Below are 25,228 nucleotides of genomic sequence, written 5' to 3'. Positions count from 1 at the left end.
TAAGACACACAGGTGTCCAAAACAATTTTAGGCTGAGTTAAAATTGAAAGGTGTAGTATCTAGTGCTTGAAGTAAAGGACCAGGAACATGGGGATTTGAGTTCTATACCTGAATCTGCTGTCTCTTAGTTACTGGACATGTCACTTGCGTTGCAGTTATATTCTGAATAGTGACTCTGAAAATGGCTTGATTGGATTTCATTTTTTTTTTTCGCAGTGACTTGTCTTCAAAATGTGCTCAGTTTACAATTAAAAAGATGTCCCTTCTAGTCCTGCAAACTCAAGCTAGGATCTGAAAATAAAACTAATTTTTCCTTACCTTGCATATCAATATTTCTAATAGGCTCTGCAGTCAGAACTTGGTGAACAATTCTGATTTTTGTAGAACCCAGAAAGAATCTCCCTCTTGCTCTCAGATCTCTATTAGTTCTGCTGTGTTAACAAGTAAAAGCAATAGCTTTTGTCACACAAATATACATGATCCTGAATAGATAGATGATATAGAACCAAAGTAGCTTGAGTTATGTTAATTTTGATGCCCATAACCACACATTAGACAAGTAGAGAAATTTTAATCACTGTCAGAATCATGAGGCTACTACTTATTTACCTTTTGAAAGCACTTTAAAATCTGTTAATGAAGAATGTTTCAACAAAGCATTGGCTCATATTATACCTGTCAGCAGTCCAAATGTTCATTTTTGGCTTTCTTAAGCAAAAGTCAAGCTTGCTGAAAATGAGGAACATCATAAAATAAAACGGGGTTTAACACAAACACATTAAAAGGTAGGGAAGCAAGAGGGCTCCATTACTTAAACTGTTATGTAACCAAACTACTTTGGGTTTGGCAGCACAAGCATGCATGAACTCTCGAGAGTACTTGTTTGCTTTGGATCACACGTTCAGACGTCTCTCTCTTGGCTGGCTAAATCCAGGGAGTCTCTCTTCTGCAGAGGAAAAAGGGTAGTGAAAATTAATTTCACACTAAGTTTTTATAGTTCTAGTTCCCTGAGTTGCCTTGGTACATTTTCTTGGCTCTGTTTACAACAGCCCCTAACATAACAGGTTTATAGCTGGTGTCTTGTTAGCAAATATAATTCCACCTCAGTGTTTGTAAATTAAGACATGGATTTTACCCACCTTCATAGCAAGTAGCTCATAGAAAGGATTTCCAAAAGAATTTTGAAAATCTGGTATTATCAGGAGATGCTAAAGACTTCAGCTCCCACACAGGAACCAAAATTGGAGGCCAGTGTGGTGGGTACTAATCTGTTATGAAAACCTGCATATAAATATCACTGTGGGAGCTATTGAGTGCTGAACTTCCTTAAAACAATCTGCCTGTTTTATTTATGGGCATGATTTTCGGAAGTGGAAAAGTGATTTAGGAACACAGAGATCCACTGAATCACAGTGGAGCTTGTGCTTCTATGCTACCTTGGTGTACAGTATTTAAAAATCCTGCCCTAGGTGTTTTAAACAAGATCTGAACTCTGTTGAAAGGAAGGCCTTAATTGTGGGTGCTGAACACTTGCCAAACTTGCCTTAAGCTCTTTTTTGAAAATCTAGCCTCTTGAATGTAACAGGAAATTGATGCCTTCATGTAGGAAGGTCACATCAGTTAAGATCAGTCCACATCTTAATGGACTATTTTTCTAATCGGTTAGAGACTCTCTCTGTCTGCATGTATGCAGTGTCTGGTATCCACTTGATGCTAGACATTGAGTCATTGATTACTACCCTCTGAGCTTGACGATCCAGTCAGTTTTCTATTCGCCTTATGGAGTCCATTCATCCAGCCCGTACTTCCTTACCTTGTTTGCAAGAATGCTGTGGGAGACTGTATCAAAAGCCTTGCTGAAGTCAAGGTTATACTGCATCCACTGTTCTCTGCATCCAGAGGCAGTTATCTCATCACAGAAGACAATCAGGTTTGTCAGGAATGACTTGTCCTTGGTGGATCCATGCTGACTGTTCCTAATGATCATCTCCTCCAAGTGTTTAGAAATGCATTCCTTGAGAACCTGCTCCATGATTTTTTTTTTTTTTTTTTTCTGGGGACTGAGGCAAGGCTGACCAGTCTGTAGTTTCCTGAATCCTTCTTCCCTTTCTTAAAGATGGGCACTATATTTGCCCTTTCTCAATCATCCAGGGCCTTCCCCAATCACCATGAATTTTCAAAGATGATGGCCAGTGGCTCTACAATTGCATTGGCCAACTCCTTCAGCACCCTCAGTTGCATTGTAGACAGCCCTGTGGACTTGTACGTGTCCAGGTTTTCTTAACAGTCTCTTAACCTGTTCTTTTGCCACTGTGGGCTACTCAACTCCTCCCCAAAGTGTGTTAAGTACTTTTTTTATTACCTTACTATAAACACTTAAGTAATGGTGTGAGCAGTTTCTGCACCTGACCCAAAAATGTAAACACCGGAACAGGCAGCTCATATTTTCAAAGAAAATATACTAACGCTCTTCTTATGTCTGTTTACCAAGCCAGAGTGTCTCGGGCCTTTTGAAGTGTTTGTAACTTATAGGTTAGTCAAATGGCCAAGCACTATAATCAAAAGCTTAGCAATAAGAGAACAGACTTGAGTATGTGGTTCTTTCTTGAAGCAGGAGTAAACTATGGGGGAAGGGGAGCAGGGGAAACAATACACTTACCATTGCTTTGTCATGTATCTCTATTGCATGTAGTGATGCATACACTTTGAAAGTACAGGCATCCAGGGCTGGCTTCCTGCTTGCCCACCCCAAGCTGTCTCCAGAGGCTTTGTAGTTAATATGCTGGGGGGTAGGGCTAGGATTAAGAGAGACCTAGACAAATGGGAGGATTAGACCACAAGAAATCTGATGAGGCTTGGTAAGGACAAGTGCAAAGTCCCCTGCACCGGGACAGGCTGGGAACCAACTGGCTAAGCAGCAGCTCTTCAGAAGAGGACCTGGGGGCTGCAGTGGACAATAAGCTCAATATGAGCTAGCAGTGTCCTTGTTGTGAAAAAGGCTGACAGCGTCCTGGGCTGTATTGTGAACAGGTTGCGAGAAGTGATTATTCCTCTCCATTCAGCACTGGTGAGGCCACATCTGGAGTCCTGTGTCCAGTTTTGGGCCCCCCACTACAGAAAAGATGTGGACAAATTGAAGAGAGTCCAGTGGAGGGCAGCAAAAATGGTTAGGGGGTTGGGGGACATGACTTGTGAGGAGAAGCTGAGGGAACTGGGCTTATTGGGTCTGGAGAAGAGAAGTAGGGGAGGGAGACATGACAGCAAGCTTCAAGTACTTGAAGGGGTTCAAAAGAGGATGGAGCTGGACTGTTCTCAGTTGAGGGAAGATGCACGAACAAGGAGCAATAGGCTCAGGCTGCAGCAAGGGAAGTTAAGGTTAGATATTGGGAAGAACTTCCTCACAAGGAGGGTAGTAAGCCACTGGAACAGGTCACCCAGAGAAGTTGTAGACTCCATCCTTGGAGGTTTTTAAGACCTGTGTGGACTGGGATGATGTAGTTGGGGCTGGTCCTGCTTTGAGCAGGGGGTTGGACTAGATGTGACCTCCTGAGGCCCTTTCCATCCCTAACTTTCCATGATTCCAAGAAAAGTGACCTTATTTTGGTATACATAGAGTGATTTGGAAGTGGGGTAATTGTATTGGAATAAAATGGCTTTTAATCTTCACTAGAGCATTCACACAGGGACCTGTTCTAGCATAGTGAGCTGACTCTTTCATGATTATAGTTATGCTGGCAAACTTTACCATGTAAACAAGCCTGTAGGATTGAGGAGTCTTGCAAAATTACACTTTCATAGATTCATAGATGTTAGGGTCAGAAGGGACCTAGTTTCATAGTTTCTAGGGTCGGAAGGGACCTGAGAAGATCATCTAGTCCGACCCCCTGCCATGGCAGGAAAGAGTACTGGGGTCAAATGACCCCAGCAAGGTGTTCATCTAACCTCTTCTTAAAAACCCCCAGGGTAGGACCCTGCACCACCTCCCTTGGAAGTTGGTTCCAGACCCTAGCCGCTCTGACCGTGAAGTCGCGCCTTCTGATGTCTAACCTAAATCTACCCTTTGCTAGCTTGTGACCGTTGTTCCTGGTCACTCCTGGCTGTGCTCGGGGGAACAGTGACTCCCCCAATGCCTGCTGATCTCTCCCCCCCGACCAGTTTGTAACAGGCCACAAGATCCCCCCTCAGCCTTGTCTTGTGGCTGAGATCATTGAGTCTGACCCCCTGCATAGGCAGGAAAGAGTGCTGGGTTCAGATGACCCCAGCCAGAGACCCATCCAAACCCCTCTTAGACCCCCAGGGTAGGGGAGGGCACCACCTCCCTTGGGAGCCTGTTCCAGACCTTGGTCACTGTAACTGTGAAGAAGTAACTCCTAATGTCTAGTCTAAATCTGCTCTCTGCTAGCTTATGGCCATTATTTCTTGTGACCCCCAGGGCCACCTTGGTGAGCAGAGCCTCACCAATTCCCTTGTCCAGAGTCAGTTGTTTGTATGCATCTGATACTTTTTGATAAGCAAGGAAAATTATATGTTTAACAGCCTGTGGATAAGGGAGGATGAACTAATTTGTTGGCTGGGCTGAAACATTTTCAATTAATTGCAAAAGAGGACAGAAATCAGTACTGAATAAAAACCTTCATATTCTATATGCAGTCTACCTAATAAAGAGAGAGCTTATAATTAAGCTTGCCTTGATTGTGCCTTGTTTCACTTGGCTGCTTAAACTGCTAACTTGTATAGGAATATAGTGGTATTCAAACCTTCAGATTGACCCTGGTTTGGAGAAGGGCTATTAAGACTTAGAAGTGTTAGACCCTTTCAGTTTTTTGGGGGTTTTTTGCTTTGTTTTTGAGGTTTTTGATGGTTGAATTGCATTTTCTCAGAAAGGGGCTCTTACTTGGAGCTGCTTACACCTCGTTGATGTTAATTCCATGTCTGCTGTGGAAGCAAGGAGTGGGCTTTTAGGAACTGTCTTTGTCCTTGGGGACAAGTCTTCAGAAGTAACATAGGGAAAGTCACAAGTCTGATGCTTCCTGTTGCTAGATTAGGATCGCTTGTCAATGTTATTTGAAGAATCTTTCTCTCAGCCCAGCAATTTGTTGGCATTTTGCTAGGAACATAAAGTGCATTCTTCTCTAGGGTATGGTTTTGAAAGTAAACGATATAGTCTCTAGGGTTGGAAGGGACCTGAGCAGATCAAATCCGACCCCCTGCCGTGGCAGGAAAGAGTACTGGGGTCAAACGACCCCCAGCAAGGTGTTCATCTAACCTCCTCTTGAAGCCCCCCAGGGTAGGAGCCTGCACCACCTCCCTTTGGAAGTTGGTTCCAGACCCTAGCCGCCCTGACCGTGAAGTAACACCTCCTGATGTCTAGTCTGAATCTCCCCCCTGCCAGCTTGTGACCGTTATTCCTGGTCACTCCTGGCAGTGCTCGGGGGAACAGGGACTCCCCCAGTGCCTGCTGGTCCCCTCTGACTAGTTTGTAACAGGCCCCTAGATCCCCCTCAGCCTTCTCTTGTGGAGGCTGAACAGGTTCAGGTCCTGTCGCCTCTCCTCATAGGGCCTGCCCTGCTGTCCCCTGATCATGCGAGTGGCATCCTCTGGACCCTCTCCATGCTGTCCACATCCCTCTTGAAGTGCGGCGCCCAGAACTGGACGCAGTACTCCAGCTGCGGCCTGACCAGTGCTGCATAGAGGGGGAGGATCACCTCCCTGGACCTGCTCGAGATGAACTAATATTTGGTGATGGCTTTGTAGGCTTTTATCCTTCTCTTTCACTAGGAAGGATTTTTAACAAGGGACCTGTGGTGTATGCTGTAAGGCAGTGAGGACTAATCTCTTTATCACTTGATCTGAGCCCACAAGAGGCTCCCTCCCCAAGTGCCAATCCGATCTCCTTCCTCTGCCTGATCTGCTGTTTTGCCGCCTTCTCCCTGCTGTGTGCTCCCTGCTGGCTTCCTGCCCTAGCTGCTGTCGTGCTGCCGGTCTCCTCTCCAGTCTGCCATATGCAGCACACCAAGGATGGCTGTGCTGTTTGTGGCACTTGTGCCTCAGGTTGGCCACCCTTACTCTATACAACTGGGAGCCGGTTCCTGGAGTGCTTAGCCAGCAGCACCTAGTCCATTGTGGTTGTACGTTGAGAAGTACTTTATAATTTGGCTAAGCAAGTTTGGAGGCCTTAGAAGCTTGCTGATGCAGCTGTTGTGGTTGTTATTGGAAGCAGGAGTCTGTATATTTGAATGGATGCCTGTCTGGATATACTGTTTTGTTCAGATGTGACATCCTGTTAAGACTTGGTACAAATAATTACTTTTCTCCCCCGCTCTTAACTGAGAAGCTGACCCTGCAAATCAAACTGGTGATGTGTAGCTGACCACAAGAACAAGTGGAATTTAAACCTTTTTGACTGGGTTCTGTTGAAACGAACACAATTTTATTCCCATACTGCACATGTTAAGTTTCTTTCTTCTCTTATGCATGTTTTGAATGATTTAATTACTCTATTTTAGAGTCAATGCTTTATTTTCATTAGAAGCCATGTGTTAGGTTTTTAAATGGTTTGTCAGTTACATAATCACACATGAAGATTGGGGGCTAAAATATTTTAGACAAATTCTCATGAAGTTGCAAAGCACCTCCTCTTAACATCTGAATCCCAGAATAGTTTGTGCTGAGGTGTGATTCATCAAATCATTGATCAGCAGTGCTGAATCACTGAGCCCACTCAGTGGTAATGAAATTACATCAGACACAATTTTGGGCCAATGCCTCAAAGATGGCAAAGCAATACATTTATCTTCCTGTTTTATATTATTTGTTTTAGAATACAACTTAAAATATGTTGCTACTTCCATATAGGAAGGACATGGTTGTGTGGTGTGCATGCTGGAGAACATGGCCCGAGCCTAGATGATGATGTAACTACAGAGATTCAGGGCCACACAAAGTGGTGTATTTCTTTCCCCCTCTGAAAGCTTTAATAATCAACTTAGTGCTCTTTCTCTCTGTGCTGTACAGGACAAATTTAGAAGCACTTCAGAAGAAGTTGGAGGAGTTGGAGTTGGATGAACAGCAACGCAAACGTCTTGAAGCTTTCCTTACCCAGAAGCAGAAAGTTGGGGAGTTGAAGGATGACGATTTTGAGAAGATCAGTGAGCTGGGAGCAGGAAATGGAGGTGTGGTCTTCAAAGTATCTCACAAACCTTCTGGCCTCATTATGGCAAGAAAGGTGAGAGCCTTGGGGACTGTAGGAGCCTTTAACAATGCCTTTTCAAAGCTTTTTTTTTTTTTTAAATAAATATGTTGAATTAATTCAATTGAATTGCAACCCTTACACCCATCAAAAAGTGACATTGAGAATCTACTTTGAGGGCAATTGAAAATGCCTTCTAAAAACAGGAAAGGTTAAATTTCTTTACCTCTCACTTATCCAGCCTGCAGAGGTGGCGTATATTCCTTGGGTTACCAGTGAAAGGCCAAGTAATCCATTCCAATGTTTTATCTTTCTGTATTTTTGGGATGTATGTTGTATTTTACTTCTGGCCAAAATATTGTCTTCTGTGGCTAAATGCATAACAAGACCTCAGTATTAACACGCAATACTTATAACAAATTACAAAGCATGAATGTGGGTGGGGGGGGGTTAAGGATGGAAATATCTTGGGGCTGGAGGAGTAGCAAGAGATTCTGCCCTAAACACTTCCTCCACAGTCCTGTAGTATAGAAATGGGCCTACTTTTTGGTTTCTACTGCAGTATCGAGATCCGTACTGTAGGAGTGAAAAACGTTAATGGATCTGCTTTCTTCCCTCTGCTCCTTCAGTGCCTTGCAGAAAGAGCCCTTTCACTACACACTTGTCCTCCCATAAAGTTTTTCCGGCTGTACAAGAAGATTGCCCTGAAGCTAAAGCAAAACAAAGCCCATGACTTGGTGCCTTTATCAGAAATATAATTTAATAATTTTGTTTGTTAGCACCCTACCAAATGGCTACATTTGTAAGAAGAGGTAACAGGGCTGTTTAAAAACCGCCCCTCAAATGTTTTTCAACTGAAAAATTAGGATTTTGCCTAGTATTTCTTGTGAGGGGCTGTCCTATATGGAAACTTTATTTAATTGAAAAATGTGAACCTTGAGAAACTAAGCACCATTTTCATTTGAGGACCCCTCCTCCCCAAACAAAAATGGGAGGGGGGTGGAGGGGGATGCGTTTGTGGTGCCTCATGAAAATTATTGTGCAAGTACCTTGTGCTTCTGCTCCCTGTGGGTTGGTTTCCCTACTCAGACTACTTCAATACTTTGAGCGATGGCAGGATGGGGTGGCACCTTAGAGACCAGCTAGTGCAGGGCAGCATAGGTTTTGTAAGCTACAGCCGACTTCGTCAGATGCAATGAAACAGTAGAGTTGCCTGTGAAAGCTTATGCCTCCCTAAACAAGTTAGTCTCTAAGGTAATACCCTGTCCTGCCTTCTGCCTGACTTCAGGCTAACCTGGCTAACTATCTTAAGGTATGGTGGTGCTTCAGCAAGACGAGATGTCCAGGTGCATCGTGGGAAATGTAGTCCCGCCAGGGCCACCAGCCTACAGAGGAGAATGGGGGCACCAGACCTTCAAATTCTGAATCCTGTGAAGTACCGTGGAATTTCCCAAGCTAAGCTTTTTACCTTTTGACTGGAAATGTTACAAGTTTTTTGCTGAGAACTGAAAAAATATTTTTAATTTTTTTTCCTTAGACAGTTTTGAAGAAAATACCACTTTTTCTTCCTGTGAACTTTGATAAAAATGAGAATAATACATGCCTTCTTATCGGCCGTCTTCAGTGATGACTCTCCTATTTGATGCTTTACTGTCAAATTTGTGTGAAACCAGGAGAGCTGGCTGTTTTTGAGTGGTGGGAGATAAAGGGTATAGATGGTGAAGGTCTCTTGCATGGGATTGTTCCCTCCTCCCCCCTGCCCACGTTGTGACACTTACAGGAAACTACAGCTCAGTATATTTGTAATTTTGAAGTTTAATTGACTTAATATCATGTAAGAGATGGTGTTTGTTTACTGAGCTACAGCTTTTCTTCAATGAACTCAGTAGGACTCTTCTCTATAGACTTTTCCCCCAGATCTGCCCATTTATGAAAGAAAGAAACCCACCTTATCCTGCCTCTAGGAAAGCCTAGTCTACTGAAGTAATAACTTTATAGTTTCCATTAAGAAATGGATTCGTGTGGTTAAATGATGTTTTTAATAAAAATGCCTGAGGCTTAACTGGAGTTTGTTTTTCACTGAACATGCTTGGGACATTGCTTTGCAAACATCTGGGCAGACATCTTTCTGCAGCTGCTTGCTAGTCAGTAGGCCTTGTGACATGTTCCCTTTTTAAATTTCAGTTGTTGATTTTCTTCAGTCCAGATGGTCTTAAGTAGTTTTAAGTAGGCCCATCAACAGTAACTAAATAAAATCAATAAATAATGCATCCAAGTAAAATGTTCTTACTGAAGAATTTCACAAAAAGATGAGAGCAAAATCCAAAGCATAAATACCAAACATCAGCTATCCTTTCATGCTGTAATTAATGGTTCTCTACAACTGCAGTTGTCAGAAAACAATGAGTAGCCGGTTTTAATACTTCGATGTACTTGTCTTAATTACAGTCTCATTTTTTATCAAAAGAACAATATTCTAGTCATTATTTCAGGTTGGAAAACTTAACTTGCTTTTCTGTTAATATAGACTTTTTTTTTTTGATTGTTTTTAAATTGAGGAGAAAATGCCTCCAGCATACTGCCAACAAAGTGGTGATTATTCTTTGTGGATCTAGAACAGAGGTGCTCGGTTCTGGGTGACTTGACTGTGAACACGCATGAGCAGTCGGTATTAGTGAGATCTACAAGAACATACACCATCCGTCCCGGGTGAATTGTGACAAAGATGGATAAAAATACAGAAAGAAAAAAGTTTGCTCGTTTGAACAAAAGTGTGAACCTTAAAGCAGCTTAACTTTACATGCCTTCAGTAAAATAATGAAGATGGACTTAGTTACTGAAAGCATTGTATTGTAATTGTTCAGTTTCTAGTGGCCTGGTGTTCACATAGCAAGACAACATTTTGCAACTGGCACTCTAATAGAGAATTAGCAACAAGGTGAGCATAGAGATCAACCTATTCTTGGAGGCTTTCCGTTCACATAATGGTTGAGATGTTGACAATAGTGATGTATGCAGATCTTGTGGTGTTTTGTGTGCATTTCAAAATTATTTTTTGCCTTGATTGTAAAGGCCATTGCCACTGAAGAAGAAAAAACTGTTTATTTTACAGTTAATTCACCTAGAAATCAAACCAGCTATTCGGAACCAAATCATTCGTGAGCTGCAAGTTCTGCATGAATGTAACTCTCCGTATATAGTGGGCTTCTATGGAGCTTTTTACAGTGATGGAGAAATCAGCATTTGCATGGAACACATGGTAGGTACACAAATGTACGTGTGTATTTGAAGTTACCAGACCAGTGTTAATACAAAATCCAACTGACACTTTTTTCCTGCCTTTGCTAATGGAATTCCTGTTCTTTTTTTCTTGCACACTTTTTTGCCCCCTTCTTCTCTGGGGACTGTTCCTCTGTATCTTAAGAGGCCAATAAACTCCTATTTTCCCCATCTGTAGTCTGTAAATGTATGTTGTCAGTACCATTTTTATTGCTAGCCAACATGTAATTTAACTATTTGGAGGAATTGCTCTTAAGCAGTATGTCGTACTTTGACTTTATCTGCCATAGAAAAAATAAGTTTCCTTACAGCTGCAGCTATATTGGGTGCATCCACATCAGTAGTAACCTTCCTATGAGCACTGCTGTAAAAAGGGCACAGACGTCTTACTGTGTGAACACCACCTATTCTGAGATGGTTTTCTTGGCAGCGTGTTAAAAACATCTGAGCCCTGACCCCAATGGTGGGTTTTAGCTGTAGACACCCCCCTTCTTTCACCTTATCTGAAATTCTAGAAAAAACACAGAAATTAAAGAAGAATATATATAAAAAAAAAAAAAACTGGCAAAACTGGAAGGATATTATGCAACTGTATTTTATTTTTTTTTGTTAAAGCAGCATTATTTTTAACTGATCATTTTAATAGAAAAGTACACATTATGCTTGACATCTGCCAGCATTTATCTAGCCATATGGAACGCAGTGATTAGAGCAATTTTTTTGTGATTAAAGGTCAGACAAAACCCTCCCTTTCTTTTCAGGTAGAGGAAGCTTTGAAACATTTAAAATATATCACATCTGTGCAATAACTCCGTTTTTTTCCCCCACAGAATTATGTATATGAAAAGAAGTCATCTTCATTTTCTGTGGATATTATATGTGATTTTAATTTTAACAATGTGAAAGGAAATCTTTAGGGAAAAATCGGTAGCTATGTTGGTGCAAATGACGATGATAGACTATATATTTGATGCAAACAATATGATGCTCTGAAATAATAGATATACTTGGGGACTTTAAAAAGGCTACTTTCCTTAAGCTGGAAATGATTGAGTAAAACTGAGAGGGGGAAATATTTAAAGATGTGAATGATAATTGAGCATAGTTTTTAGGAATGCTTTGTTAGATGCCTAAAATCACTGTGCTTTTCTTCAAAACCATCCTGGATAAGACCAGTTTGTCTGGGAGGGAGCAGGAAGGGAGGATTGGTTTTTGATTTGTTACCAAATACATATACAAATGGAAACATGAAAAATCTGATAGCAGTGAGTTTCAAACATTGTTAGAAAATACAGAGAATGAATTGGGGAAATAGGAAAAGTATCAGTAAAAAATATATGGTCAGTAGTGTTAAAGATAAATTACTTAAATATATTGGGAATGAACAGTCCTGCCAGTCATGTAGTTTTGACAGTAAACCAGGGTGATGAAACTCAATCATAATGCAGAAAATAAAAATGTAATTAATAAATATTCCTGTCCTCTAGCTGTTAAGAATCGGGATGGTATGTATACTTACAATTACATGAATCTATTTGTATTACTTCTTTCCAAGCAGGGTAGGAAGGAACCACACCTCAGGAGCTCTCTGAACTAGTCATGTTAATTTTTAACTAATCCTGGACACTGAGCAGGTTCCAGAGGACTAGAAAGTATCGAAAGTTGTTCTAGGCTTGTTCGGCAAATGCTGATCATTGGCAAAGTCATGGCAAGGCCAATATGGGGTGGGGTATGCAGGCAGTAAAGAATTAAAGGATCTCGGCATAAAGGGTCATAACTGCAGGTTACATTAGAAGTATAAACAGCGACTGAATATTTCCCAGTGCTGGGTTAAAATAGCAGAAAAACCGTCACAAGTTGGGTCATGATTTGAGGAAAGCTGCAACAGTAAAATTGTCAGCCAAGTCTTTGGATATTGCTTTTAATTTTAAGAAAGTTCTTTTTACCTCGCACTTTTGTTATGTAGCTTCTGTTCATGAACATTGGCACAAGGTTACTGTTGTATTAAATTATAATCAGCTGCTAAAAATAAATACCATTTACAAAGTTTTTCTTCTCTGAAGCTCTTAGCAACAGGGGTATATATTTAAATTCTGTGCATGTGTCTAACTTGCTTAAGAGTGGTAAGATTAATAACCCTGTCTGTTTAGCAACTCTGTTTTAAATATATTTTACTTTTTGTTCGAGCCAGCTGTAAGTCTTGGAAGCCAAATGTCCCCTTCTCCCCATTTGGTGGTGTGACTGACATACCGGTATCCTCACATCCAGGGCATTTTACAGGATTAGGTTATGGGTAGGACCAGTGAAAGCCAAAGTGCTGTTGCATAAGGTAGGGCAGGTTGGCTCCTTTTAGAGACTAGCTGATTCAGAGAGGCATAAGCTTTCATAGGTAACAGCCTACTTCATCAGATTTCAACAGACAGCATGAACCAGTCAGATAGCATAAGTTGTGTATGAAAGCTCATGCCTCTTTAAACCAGCTAGTGTAAGATGCCACCCTGACCTACCTTCTGCCTGCCTTCAGACTTTTATATGGCTTGCCACCGCTATGACTATAAGTGCTGATTGGCACTGTTATATAGGATACTTGTCTGTCGGACCAGGGTACTATATTTTACCTTGGTCATTGATTGTAAGGACTGGTGCTGCCTTTACCTGGGCTTTTGCAGCTCACAATATACAAATATATCCTGCCCATATTGAGGACAGGCAGTTAACAAGTATCTGAATATGACTCAGGAACTTAGGAAGCTAACTGCATGCCCAGTGCTTAGTTAGTGACTAATCAGACAATCCTCCAGAACAAGAATTGGCCAAGACGTTGTAGCTAGTACAGGATCAGAGGACTGGTTAAGTTAGTGGCTCAATGGTTCACCCAAGAAGATATGCTTATTAAAGACTTTTTTTTAATTGTGAATAGCTTCACTTCTTTCAGAAATACACCACTGCAGTATAAAGCAATGGGAAACAGTATATTCTTTGCAAAGAGACATCCTTCCTGAAAAAAGAATCCTGTGTAAAGTGTTTGGATAGATTTGGTTTAACGTTTTAATATGGAAATGTTTATTATTAGGATGGTGGATCCTTGGATCAAGTGCTGAAAAAAGCAGGAAGAATTCCTGAGCAGATTTTGGGCAAAGTTAGCATTGCTGTAAGTAGAATTGTAATTTCCTCTGGAAAGTGGGTCTATATTATTCTATAATAATGCTAGAATAATGCCAAATCCAGAAGGCAAAAGGAGCTGGGTTGGATGTTTACGGAGTGGCAAATAGTAGATGTTCTTGCATATATGTCATTACTTTGTACCCAAGAGCATTTAATGGATTTTGCATGTTCCATTTGGGTGTTTCCTTTGGTTTTCCGCTTCTTAGATGCCTGAATCAACTTAGTTATGAAAATCGTTTGAATGTAATTGTTTTAAATATCTGTGTTGCTGTAGGCCATGTCCATGAAATGTCTGGAAGGGGTTTTCTGATGCTATCTTTTACTGCAAGTGGGAAAGTAAATTTGAGAGCATTGCCTAATTGCTTTCTCTCTGGATTTCTACCATGAACTTCTGAGTATAGATGCCGCTTCTGGAATCCTTGTGGAGAAGAAACTCCATTTTTCATTTCTTCTGGTTTGGAAACTCTGACATTTTTCAATTTACTTGCTTCTAGGTAATAAAAGGTCTCACATATTTGAGGGAAAAACATAAGATAATGCATAGAGGTAAGAGGATGCTTTATTCCTGGTTTCTTTTTTTTCTTACATTTTAACTCAATTAGAATTGATATTTTTTCCTGCATTGGGTCTTTCTCCCCCCACCACCCTTTTTTGGTCTTGTACATTTTTCCCTGACCCTCTTTTTATAACCATTAATCTTGGTTGCTCTTGCAATTTCTGTGGGCCTGTCTTTACTGCATAGCTAATCAGAGCTCTCCACTGCAGGTTTAGCCCAAACCTTTTGCCATCCACATGTACAAGTCACTTAACAGAGTTTTATGATGCTTTATGGCTGTCCTATCTTAACACCTGGGGGTATTAGTTAAAGAATGAGCTTCACGTTTAACTCTGACAGGAACCTGCCTGCTTTGCAATTAAGGCAGATTGAATTGCTTACTTCTTAATAGTCCTCCAGTTTGTTCCCATAATCCCCCTCCTGAAGAACAGACTAAGCCATGATACAAAAGAAGTCTAGATTGGCTCAGCACAAAAAACTACGGAATATGTTCGCAGAGGTATGGGAGCAAGTGTGGAAACAGTGAAGAGACTGGGTATGGACACATGTTACCTTTGAACTGTTCCCAACAGTCACTGATTGGGAACTGGTTTCTAGTTGTACAGTTCACTGTAACTTGATTTTTCCAGGTACACTTTTTTTTTTTTTTTTTGATGCTGCCCATGGGTGATGCTTGCTGAGAACCACTGCCCAGTGCACTAGTTGTGGCGAGTTTCCTTCGAACAGTAGCATTTCAGTCCACTTTAAACCTTCATAGCAAGCTTTTCTGTCTGCTTCAGGTTTAAACACACAGTCGTTGGGGTAGAGCTTTGCAGAGAGGATGCTTGCATTTGAGCTAGGCTAACCTAGGCCCCCCTGCCTGATTTATCTGTCACCTGAACAAACTCCACAGTGAAGATGTATTCTGCTCCATCAGTGGTCCCCATCTCAAGGTTTGCAGGCAACATTGTTGTCCATGAGACCGTTTAACAGTCCATGCAGACCCAGGAAGTTTAGTGAGTTTTAACGAGCAGAACCTATGCGGGCAGCGTCACAATGCTTGCTGAGGACTGCTGCCCAATGTGCTAGCTGTGGCAGGTTTCTTTTGAAATAGCAGCATTTCTCACAAGAACGGTCTCAGTCTGGGACAAAGCTTTGCACGTGGCTTGTGTTTCCTAGTTGCTGGTTAGGGAATTTTTTGAGAAATGCAGAAGCCGTTTAACGTGAGATACCTGTGAGGCGGGTTTCTGTGGTGCTATCTTTGCGTTCTCTTGCTTCATGAGGAGAACTGTTAAAACACATTTTGAAATGGTAGCTGTGACTTCTTCTTTAATTGTTATGGCTGCTCCTCTGGTAGCAGCAGATCTATTAGCTGTCTTGGCTAAAAGCTTTGAAGTAGTTCAAGGTACAAAATTCTGACTATAATTCCATTAAACTTCCATTATTACCACTAAGGCTACAATTTCTTCTTAAATTAAAAGATGCAGGATTTTAGCAGATATTTCAGACATTCACATGCTCCTTATTACTATGCAGAAGTACGGTGCTTTTACACTTCTTACCCAGTTTGTGTGGTTTTCTTTTCTCTTCTCTTTTAACAGCATGGCTTACTGTCAAATTGTAAGAAAGAAAGAAGGAGCAGCAACACCATTATAGTTCTGTACAAACTCAAGCCTTTAGCTAGACTTTGCTGTGGGGCAAATACCTACTCAGGCCTCCTTTTTAGTGTGTGCATCTGTTACCTTTATCCTTTTTAAATCTAGCCATTTTATTTATCTTCTGAATAGCCTACAAAATCAGAAGTGGGACTTGATGAGGGAAGAGGAGAACTTTCAGTCATTCCTAATGTTGAGTAGGCAGAATGCTTCCCACCTTCATTTGCTCTGAGTGAGTGGTCTAGCTTAATGCAGCAATCACAAAATATTTATTAAACAGTCCTGACTGTTCAGCAACTCTTGTATCATTTAGGACTCCACAACCATTCAGCTTTAAAAATAGTTTATTCATCAGACAAGTCACCTGATATGTGATTGAGTCTGGGGTTGTTAAACAGACCAGGAAGGATTCACAGGAATTCAGAGGCATGATAGTGTCAAGAATTGCTTCCCACATGCTAAAATACACTATGCTATTACATGTTCTTCTTTGGTCTTCCTAATAATCATACCTATGTCTTCACTGAAGGACCACAGGAAGGTGGCTTCATATGGATTTCTGCCTGTAACAGATTTTTCTGTTTTTTAAAGAGACCATCTTTTCTGGAGCAGACCAAAGATATGGTAACTGCATACCTGCTGTCTTATTCAACCATAGTATAACTCCTTTGAAGTCACTGCACTTGCATCCTCTTATACCAGTGCTAAATTTAAACGTCAAATATACAACCAATAATTTGGGTTTAGTGTTTTCTTTTTTCTCTCTCTGATGGTGCTAACTTTTTTTGGAAGACAATTTTTTAAGGTTTGTTTTGCTTTTTGGTTTTCTTGGCCACATTTTGATTTAGTTGTTGTAAAAAGAATAATCCAGCCATGCCTCTGGTGGTGATCCTTTTAGATCTTATAAATATACACAGCTTGAGAAACCAAGAACTGCTTTGATATTAGTGGCTCTGTAGGTAACTTTTTGTTTGAGCTGAATCCAGGCTGAGCTACGCTAGTTGGCCTCTACACTGATGGAGGTATCAGGCAACACTTTCAGAAGGGTTTGGGAGATCCTTCTGGAAAGGAAAACTGTCTTTAAGTGGGCCATTCAGTGTTTAAATTTTCTGTTGCATCTTGCGCCGCTACACTGTTCTTGTTTAAGTTTCTCTTGCAGCAGAATGGAGTCTCATTTGCAGTGTCTTATAGAGTCTCTGTGCTACCAGTGTCACATAATGGGTGTCAGCTTTCACTGCTGGCTGCTAAATACCAAGCTCAGTAGCAGAAGGGCAGTTTTAATGGAGAAACTTGATTTAAAAAAAAAATCACAGCTAGTACATGGTGGGAATTGTATCTTGCCACATAAGCTTTGTGAAGCTGTATAGAACAGAAAATAGGCTCCTGGGTATTGCTGCTGGCATCGGGATCCTTTGGATCAGGCCTCAAACAGCTTTCTTTGTTGGGCTGATTGAACAGTTTCTGAACAGAACTTGTGTATTAAAGAAAATGCTAAGAGTGGGTATGTGAACAAGTTACTGGGAGGCAAGTGGGGTATGAACTTGCCCTTCCGTTCTCTGGGGGTGTGAGCCCCTCCACCACCCATGTTGAAGGGAACTCAGATGCCTCACAGTGGCCGTGTCTACACAAGATACTTTACTGCACAGTAGACTAATCTACTGCACAGTGTAGGATGTGCTTCCTGCACAGTCAGTTCATTACCTGCATATGCAGGTAGTAAATTTACTGCGTAGTAAAGCCAAATAGTATGAATTGTATGTGTAGGCGCGCAGAGTAAAACTTTGAATATCGGTGTTCTTAATGATTTCTCTGCTTGTCGTGTGACCAGCAGAATCCTACACGGCAAGCTGTGCTCACACTTGGTGACGTGAGCAAAGTCTATCTATGATGGTAGGTAATAACTCCCCAAACTTAAATAAAGGAGGAGCCTAACAGCATCCAGATGGGCATCTATCTATGTGTCCTTCCTCCCATACTGGGGAACGAAGGTGTCAAATCCTAAGGGAAAGCAAAACCCAAAGAGTCTAGCAGAGTACATTGGTGTGTTCATATTGCGTGGGGTGGGGGGGCAATTAAGGTGTCCTGGGAGAGTGTGGCCTTATTCCACATGTTTCTTGTTTTGACTGTGGCTGATCAGTTTTGTGGGCAGAGCTTGAAAATGTCACTGCCTTTGTTCCCCAGCCTGAACCCTGGTGTACATATCGCATGGAACAAGGAGCATCCCATAATGCACGGAGGGTGAAAGTCCTTTGGTTCCATTCAAATACCAGAAACCTGGTAAAAGACGTTGGGCAGAACTGAAGGCAGTGATATTGTTCTGTTCTGAAAACTCTGCAACACTAAATCCTACTTGGTCTATATTCAGCTTAACTGTAGGATCAGCTGTCCCATGTGGTGGGATTATGGCCTGGAAGAGCTGGCTTCACAATGCAGAAATTGGATAAATGCTAGTGGGGAACTCTCCATCTGATCTAAGTCCTCCTCAAAGCTAATGAGTGCAGCACAGCAAAACGACTTTCTCCAAGTACACGGGGCAGCACATGTTCATTCTTAACAGTTTACTCATTACCAGCCTCATACCATTTGCTCCAGTCGACTGACCAGAGGGATACAAAGTGTGTTTGAGTTTAGCCTGGATATGCTGTACTCTTACGGGGTTAGGAATGCATTTAGTTTTTATATCTTACACTCTCTGTAGAGAAATTGTAGTGACATCGGATGTTAGGCAGAACCAAGTGTTTCAAACGATTTTATAAAAAAGTGTCTCACTTGGAGGTAATGCTGCAAGCCTCTGGTAACAATGGGAAGAGAATTTGTCATATGCTTGTGTCAAGAAGTGGAATTTGAGGTCCACTTAAATCCAAACTTCCTGGTTTCCTACTTTATGCTGTGTTAGTGTAATGCACCCAGGGTGCATAGACCAGTGGTCAGAAACCTTTTCTGGCTGGACTGGAATGGTCCATCTTAGGTGAGAAGTAGGTGAGTGCTAGGACCCTGACCCCAGCCAGCACTTCTGCCTGCGGTGACATTTGAAAAAAGCCTACAGTTGAAGCCCTCTGCCTCCAAACCGTCCGGTCTGTGGGGTGTATCCAGCCCACAGGCCATATGCCCTCTGCCATAGATTATGAGCTTATGGGTATGATAGCACAAAATGCAGTAGCTTTTTGCTTTGGAGCACTCCAGCTCAGTCTCCCATATATAAGCAAGCTACTGATTCCATGTCCCGCTGCTGTGTAGCATTGTCTTACGGGAATTTACTGATGGTCAGAAATAAATACCAGGTAAATTTTGCACTGGTTATGGGAAAAGGGGCATTTAAAGTTGCCAGCCAATGCAGCTTGCTAAAAATGCTTTTATCTGAACGCTGAAGACCTGGCTTAATTCAGCATAAGTGCTCCTGAGTTGTTGTAAACCTACCAAATAATGTATGGTGCAATGTCTTATGGAACAGGATCTGGGAAACCTGGATTGAATATGTAAATAAATCTTCTCCACTTTGCCGACCACTGCCTTTGATGACGGGACAGTGTTTTGCAGTGGCAGGCCAGAATGGCCCAGCGGGGTTCCAAGGTGGGCTAGCCCTAGGCCCTGGCTGCCACCAGTACTGCTGCTTCTCCCTACTGCCAGTTTTGTCACCTGTGAAAGATCCTTGCCACCCAGCCACAGCATACGGTGCAGGCAAGGCTCTCGCTGCACCCCAGCTCTGCAAGCTGGATCTGTTGGCTTCATGGGCTGGACCTGGCCCATAGGACCCAGATTGCCAACTACTGGCTTAAAGCAGAGCATTTCACCTGTCTTTAAGCTAAAGGCATTTACTTACTCCGTGGGCACAGCTACACATTGCCGTACTTTAGTACTTCCAAAAGGAGTACAGACACCTGCTTTTGTCAGTACTAAAGCATGGTGCAGTAACCAGCACATGGCTAGTTTTCACTGATACTTCGCGTGGTGCATGGTTAGTTTTTGTCACTGCTTTGCAAAGTAGCTGCCAATCGCATGTAGACTTGCGTGATTGCTATGCTGCCGTAGTGCATTGTACGGCAACCTAGCGTATTGCTTCAGTGACGTAGGGCATGTAGATGCACCCTGTGTGGACTTTTTTTTTTTCCCCTTGAGGCTTTCCTAATTGGACTTTTGCAGAGAATTCCTAGTGTCTATGGCCTTGGAGCTAGGGTGTTGCTTAATGAGAATCTAAATTAAATGGCTTGGGATTGCTAAGGCCAGCTCTATGCTGCAAGCACCTTAGCAGGATGGGAATGTTACTGTTCTAGGCTGTATTAATAAAGTGCTCTTAGTGCAGCTAGCTTATCCTGGTAAAGTTATGGTTTTCCAGCCCTCCCGTATTTGCACCAAGTGAAAGAAGCACTAGTGGCTCAACCAATAACACTTCTTCATACAGAGCAAGCTTTGCATGTCAAATGTTTTTGCCACTTCTAATTGGACACCCCCTCCCCCCATATAGTCAATTTTATATTGAGCTGTCATGAATTTCACACAGTCCTTTCCTTTGCTTTTTTCTAAATGTTTTATGCAGGGTCAGGAAACAGGCCAACAAACGAACAAATAACATCCTGCTTCTATTAACCTCTCATTTGAAAACAAAGTATTGGAGTGATTTAGCAATTTATTTTCAGGTGTAATGAAAACCGGAATCTATAGTATGGGCCTAAATTCTGTATCTGTATCCTTTCAAGAAACAGCCTGGTTAAATTGAATGATAGTGTATCATCAGTATGTTACTTTAGACATTGGGGAGAGTTAGGGCATAATTACATAATAGGTATTGAATGGATACTTTGAAAGTGAAAGCCCTACAGCACTGCCTGTTTGCATTAACATAATTGACTGCAGCTGCTGGTCAGTGTAAAACTCTGCAGTGTAATTGTTAGGCCGTAAAGTAGGAGTATGATAACAGCACAGGAAGAGAAACTGCAGTTTTCTCCCCACCCCCACCCCCCGCAAAAAAAAAAAAAAAAAAGAGTAGCTTCTTAATAATAGAGTGCCTCTGAAATCTAGCACTAGGGCATCTGATATGTATAATGCTTTCCGGAGACTTATCACAGCAGGACTCTGTCTAATAGGCACTATTGTTACACAGATGCATAGTGCTAATCCTGATCTGGAGGAAGGGAATGAAGTGAGGGTGGTGGTGTTTTTGCCATTTCAGTTAGGTTGTTCAAAGGTAGTGAAGAACCACAGGGAACCCAAATGGAGCTAGGTAAGTGAAGCACATGAGGCTCAGCTTAAACTAGTGAGGTGCAGAAATGAATCCTGAACTAGGTGTGAGCTCTAAAGAAAAATGTTAAAGATTGTTCCAGGCAGTTCTCTGAAGGGAATGGAAAATGTTAAGCTTTCATGGATTGCTAGCTCACCTAGACTAATGTGTTTTTTGCATCTGATTCTCCTCTTTAAAAAAAAGGATATGGTAGAAGTGGAAAAACTTCAGAGAGAGAGAATTAAATTGATTGGGCCTAAGGCAGATTACATGCTGGGAGTTTACCTAAAAGGACTACAGTTATTCTGAAAGGTGGTGCGATTAAGGGTAAGAGAAACGATGAATGGTACGGATCAGTGGTGCTCAACCTCTGGCCTGTGGGCTGTTTACAGCACATAGGGCCATGTCCTCTAACCCCCGGGGGGGCGGGATAGTGGCAGCATTTAATTGCTTTCTGGGAGCAATTAATGCTACCACTGCTCTGCCACAGGCTGCATGACATAGACCTGTGTGTGAGGCTGCTCCACAGCTGGCTCTGGTGTGCAGGAGTGCCAGGTTGCACCCACAGATGGACCGTGTGCTGGGACAGCCCACGGAGTGAGCATGTCCGTGGGATCTGGCCCACAGGGCTGGGAGGTTGAGTACAGCTGGTGTAGATCGCGCCAGCTGTGGATCTGTTTCCTTTTAGAAATGAAAAACAGTTACCTTAACAAGATATCCCACATCTTCTCATTACTGGTCTATGCACCTTCTTGAATTGGGTGTAAACTTTTATGGATAGGACCGTGTTTCAGGGGGTGCTCTGTTGGAATCGGCTTTGAGGTAACCCTGCTTGTGATGTGAACTGGCGCCAGACTTCGCAGTCAGCATGTTGCTAGCTGCCTAGAATATATTTTGGAGTTATGGACATTTTAAAATGAGATGTGGAAGAAAATGCGCATGGGGTTGGAGGTTTCTCCAGTGGCTTATGAAAATGAAAAGTGACGCTCTATTAACAGACCAAAAAAGATCACTATAGGCACTCCATACACATTGCATTTGCCCAGCTTGAGTTGGTAGTCTGTTTCCTGAAAACTACTCTTGGTTTTCACTAGCTTCGTTCTTTACAGATATTTCCAATGGTCTGTCATCTAAGTCCTTCCCGTTTGCTTAAGGCACAGAGTATCTTGCATTTTTTATAATGAAATCTATTTAAAAAAAAAAAAAAAGAGAGAGAGCCCATATTTTTCCCTGCCATTTTTTAAGGAATGCATTGATCTGAGTCATGAGACTAAGTAACAAGGGACAGTCAGTGTGGCCAAGATTGCAGTAGGAATTCCACGTGTAGGATTTCTGAGAGGCGGAGTGGATGACTCTAAACCAATATATAGCCATTTTCTAAATTAATCTGTGACATTACTTTTGCAATTATGGCTGCCTGCTTGATAAACCTGGGAATGCATGGGTAATGACACTAGACAAGTAGTCAGTTTTATACTGAGAAACTTCTTACACCCACAACAAAATATTAAAAGAAGTGTTCCCAGTACTTCAGCATTCTCAGCTAGTCAGTTATTAGTTGCTTAGTTACCAATGACCCTCATGAGTTTCTATTTAGGGAAATAGTGCTGCATGTAAAACCTTTAAAAAAAAACAACAACAACAAAAAACGACTCCCTCCCCCCCAAAACTACTTTGTGAGGTCTGTGGACAGGGCCTCTAACTATTTTAAGTGTAGTGTTTTAATAGTAAAAATTGTTTTTATTTTAAATAATCCACTTACACAGCTGGTATGTAACTGCTAAGAGATAATAAATAAAGACTTTCACTTCCTTACAGTGACTTGATTTGGGTTGATATGGCCCATAGCAGCACTTAATTTATTGGGCTTAGTAAACTAAAATGTGTGGATCCTGACTTGAATATTTCTAGGCAAAAAGTGTGGTATAACTGGAGTGGTTTAAAAGTATGTGTCAGTGAATCTGAAACTAGAATGATCAAGTCCTTACAAGAAGTTTGTAGATGCCAACAAGCGAATATTCAAAACCCTGAAAATTGGGTGATGTTTAAATTTAAAACAAACCTTAACGTTGTGTGCCTGCATTTACAAGAGAGCATTCAAAAGTTTCTTCTTGTTCATGTATCTGTGAAAAGAACCCATGGAATAGTCCTGGACCAGGGATTGTGTCTACCCAAATCCTCCCAAGGAAAGAAATCAAACCCGATAAAAAGTTCAAGTTAAAAGAGAACGAAGGGAGATGCATGGTAACTCACCATTCATGTTACTTTCATTGTCAATTATTCCCATTTTATATATCCATTCATTTTTTTCCAGATGTTAAACCATCTAACATTTTGGTAAACTCTAGAGGTGAAATCAAGCTTTGTGATTTTGGTGTCAGTGGACAACTGATAGATTCTATGGCAAACTCGTTTGTTGGCACGCGCTCCTACATGTCTGTAAGTACGGATCTTTTAGCTTTGGGTTTACTATGTGTTGTGGTACAAGTTTCCACTGAGTAAACAGGGAACAACTACTGTCATTGGCAGCATTATTCATGGGTATTACTAAGGCTCTTCTTGCATCACCAAAATATTAGAGCATCATATCAAAGTGCAAAGCTGTATTTTATGTTGCAATACAACATTGCCAAAGAGATGCTGATGTATCTGTATTGTGAAATCCAGTGGCTAATGCATTTGGGTCTTGTGCACATGTCTCCAAAAGAAGGTGTTTTGAAGTTTGTCCTCCTTACAGAAGTCCACTTGTCTTCCACCTCATCCTGGCCATTGCTATAGTTGCTAGTATAGATGAGATGCTGCCTAGGCTACCACTCCAATCACTGTTACTCTTGGGGTAGTTAAAGGCTGTAGCAACAGTGGGAAGTTTGGGGGCTAGAGATGGGAAAGGAGCAGCTAATGAACACAGTGCTATAGTGGCTGGTGTGGGACTAGTGAGTATTCTCTTCTGGAAACTCATTTATAGGGCTTAAGTGTTACTTAGGAAAGCCCTATACTATGCGAGAGGGGAATCATTGTATGCCTCTTACTCTAATGTATTTTGTCAGTTCCATGGAAACTATTAACTCATGAAACCAGGGCTCCTGGGCGGTTCTTCTGTAGTGCCGAAATTTGAGAAGGGGCTTTAAAAAGCAGGGGAAGGATAGTATTCTCTTACTTCTGCTCAGAATGGATCTTGCTCTTCCGCCCACCGGACGCTACCTTCTTAGCTTGTCATCTGAGACAGGTGTCAGCCGAGCACTGTTTCAACGCGGAGCCTTGTGGAGGCTGTTGCATTTTGTCACAGCTCCACCACTTCTGCTCCTAACTGTGTGGCTGGCATTTTTTTCCCTTCCTAGCAGGAGGAACTCGAGAGAGGAAAAATAGCTTCTTTCCCACTGATGTCACGTCCACGGGTTTTAACATTTAGCCCAGTTCCCAGGGACCCTTTCCTTTTTTATTCCTCCCCACCCACCACCACCCTGCCCCCCAAAGACCAAATCAGGACTGTGATGCCCCTTATTCCTTGTTATGGTATTTAAACCTAATCCTTTTGCAAGCAGTTACTGGTTTGCATAGTGTCTGTCTCCTTTAACATGTTTTCAACCCAGGGGTGAAGGTTTCTCTGGACTATGTAATCTTGCAGACAAGATCACAAAGTGATATCTCATTCTATACATTCATGGAGCTTACGTGGGGACACTTTCTTTTTTGCAGTTCTGTCAGGACTAATGCCGTGTAGGTCATTTTGATGGCAAATGTTGCATTGTCTGGTATTATTCACTCACTGTTGGTTTTTCCTCTAATCTAGTAAACTACAGTTTATCTCTGTGTTTGTATCTCTGTGATTCCTAGAAATCTAGTAAGTTGTCAAAAGGACTATGCCTGTAATGCAAGAGGAACATCTGAGAAGATGTGTGTGGCCTGATTAAATAATAAATGGTTGGTAAATAAAATGCCAATTTACCAGTGTTGCAGTGACGACATAGTTTCATGATTCTAGCCACTCTTACATCCCATGGGAATCTGAGACTAAACTTATTTTGAATGCTCAGTCGAGTCTTTCTACCCTCGGGACAGCTCCAGGTTCAATGCAGAGCCAAAGGAAATGGACAGTAACTTTTATTTTTGAGAGAGCCCTGCGCAATGTGTGCATGGGAACTGTGTGAACTAATGTTTTGCTTGTTTTTTTCCTCCAACCTTTCAAAGGG

General features: G+C 41.8%; 1 protein-coding gene across 1 annotated transcript in view; it reads left to right on the top strand.

Annotated features, from left to right (window-relative positions):
- The window catches only part of MAP2K1 (mitogen-activated protein kinase kinase 1), a 71,175-nt gene that overhangs the window by 36,348 nt on the left and 9,599 nt on the right, over nt 1–25,228 (top strand). Inside the window, exons 2-6 of the mRNA XM_019503956.1 lie at nt 7,015–7,225; nt 10,302–10,448; nt 13,542–13,619; nt 14,128–14,179; nt 23,353–23,477. Coding sequence (XP_019359501.1) covers nt 7,015–7,225; nt 10,302–10,448; nt 13,542–13,619; nt 14,128–14,179; nt 23,353–23,477 — 613 coding nt within the window. The remainder of the gene's footprint in view (nt 1–7,014; nt 7,226–10,301; nt 10,449–13,541; nt 13,620–14,127; nt 14,180–23,352; nt 23,478–25,228) is intronic.

Source organism: Gavialis gangeticus, unplaced genomic scaffold (genome assembly GCF_001723915.1).
Source record: "Gavialis gangeticus isolate Ggan-Ray unplaced genomic scaffold, GavGan_comp1, whole genome shotgun sequence".
In the NCBI taxonomy this organism is placed as follows: domain Eukaryota; kingdom Metazoa; phylum Chordata; order Crocodylia; family Gavialidae; genus Gavialis; species Gavialis gangeticus.
The sequence above is the reverse complement of the archived record's forward strand: the minus strand, read 5'-3'. Positions and strand labels throughout refer to the sequence as shown.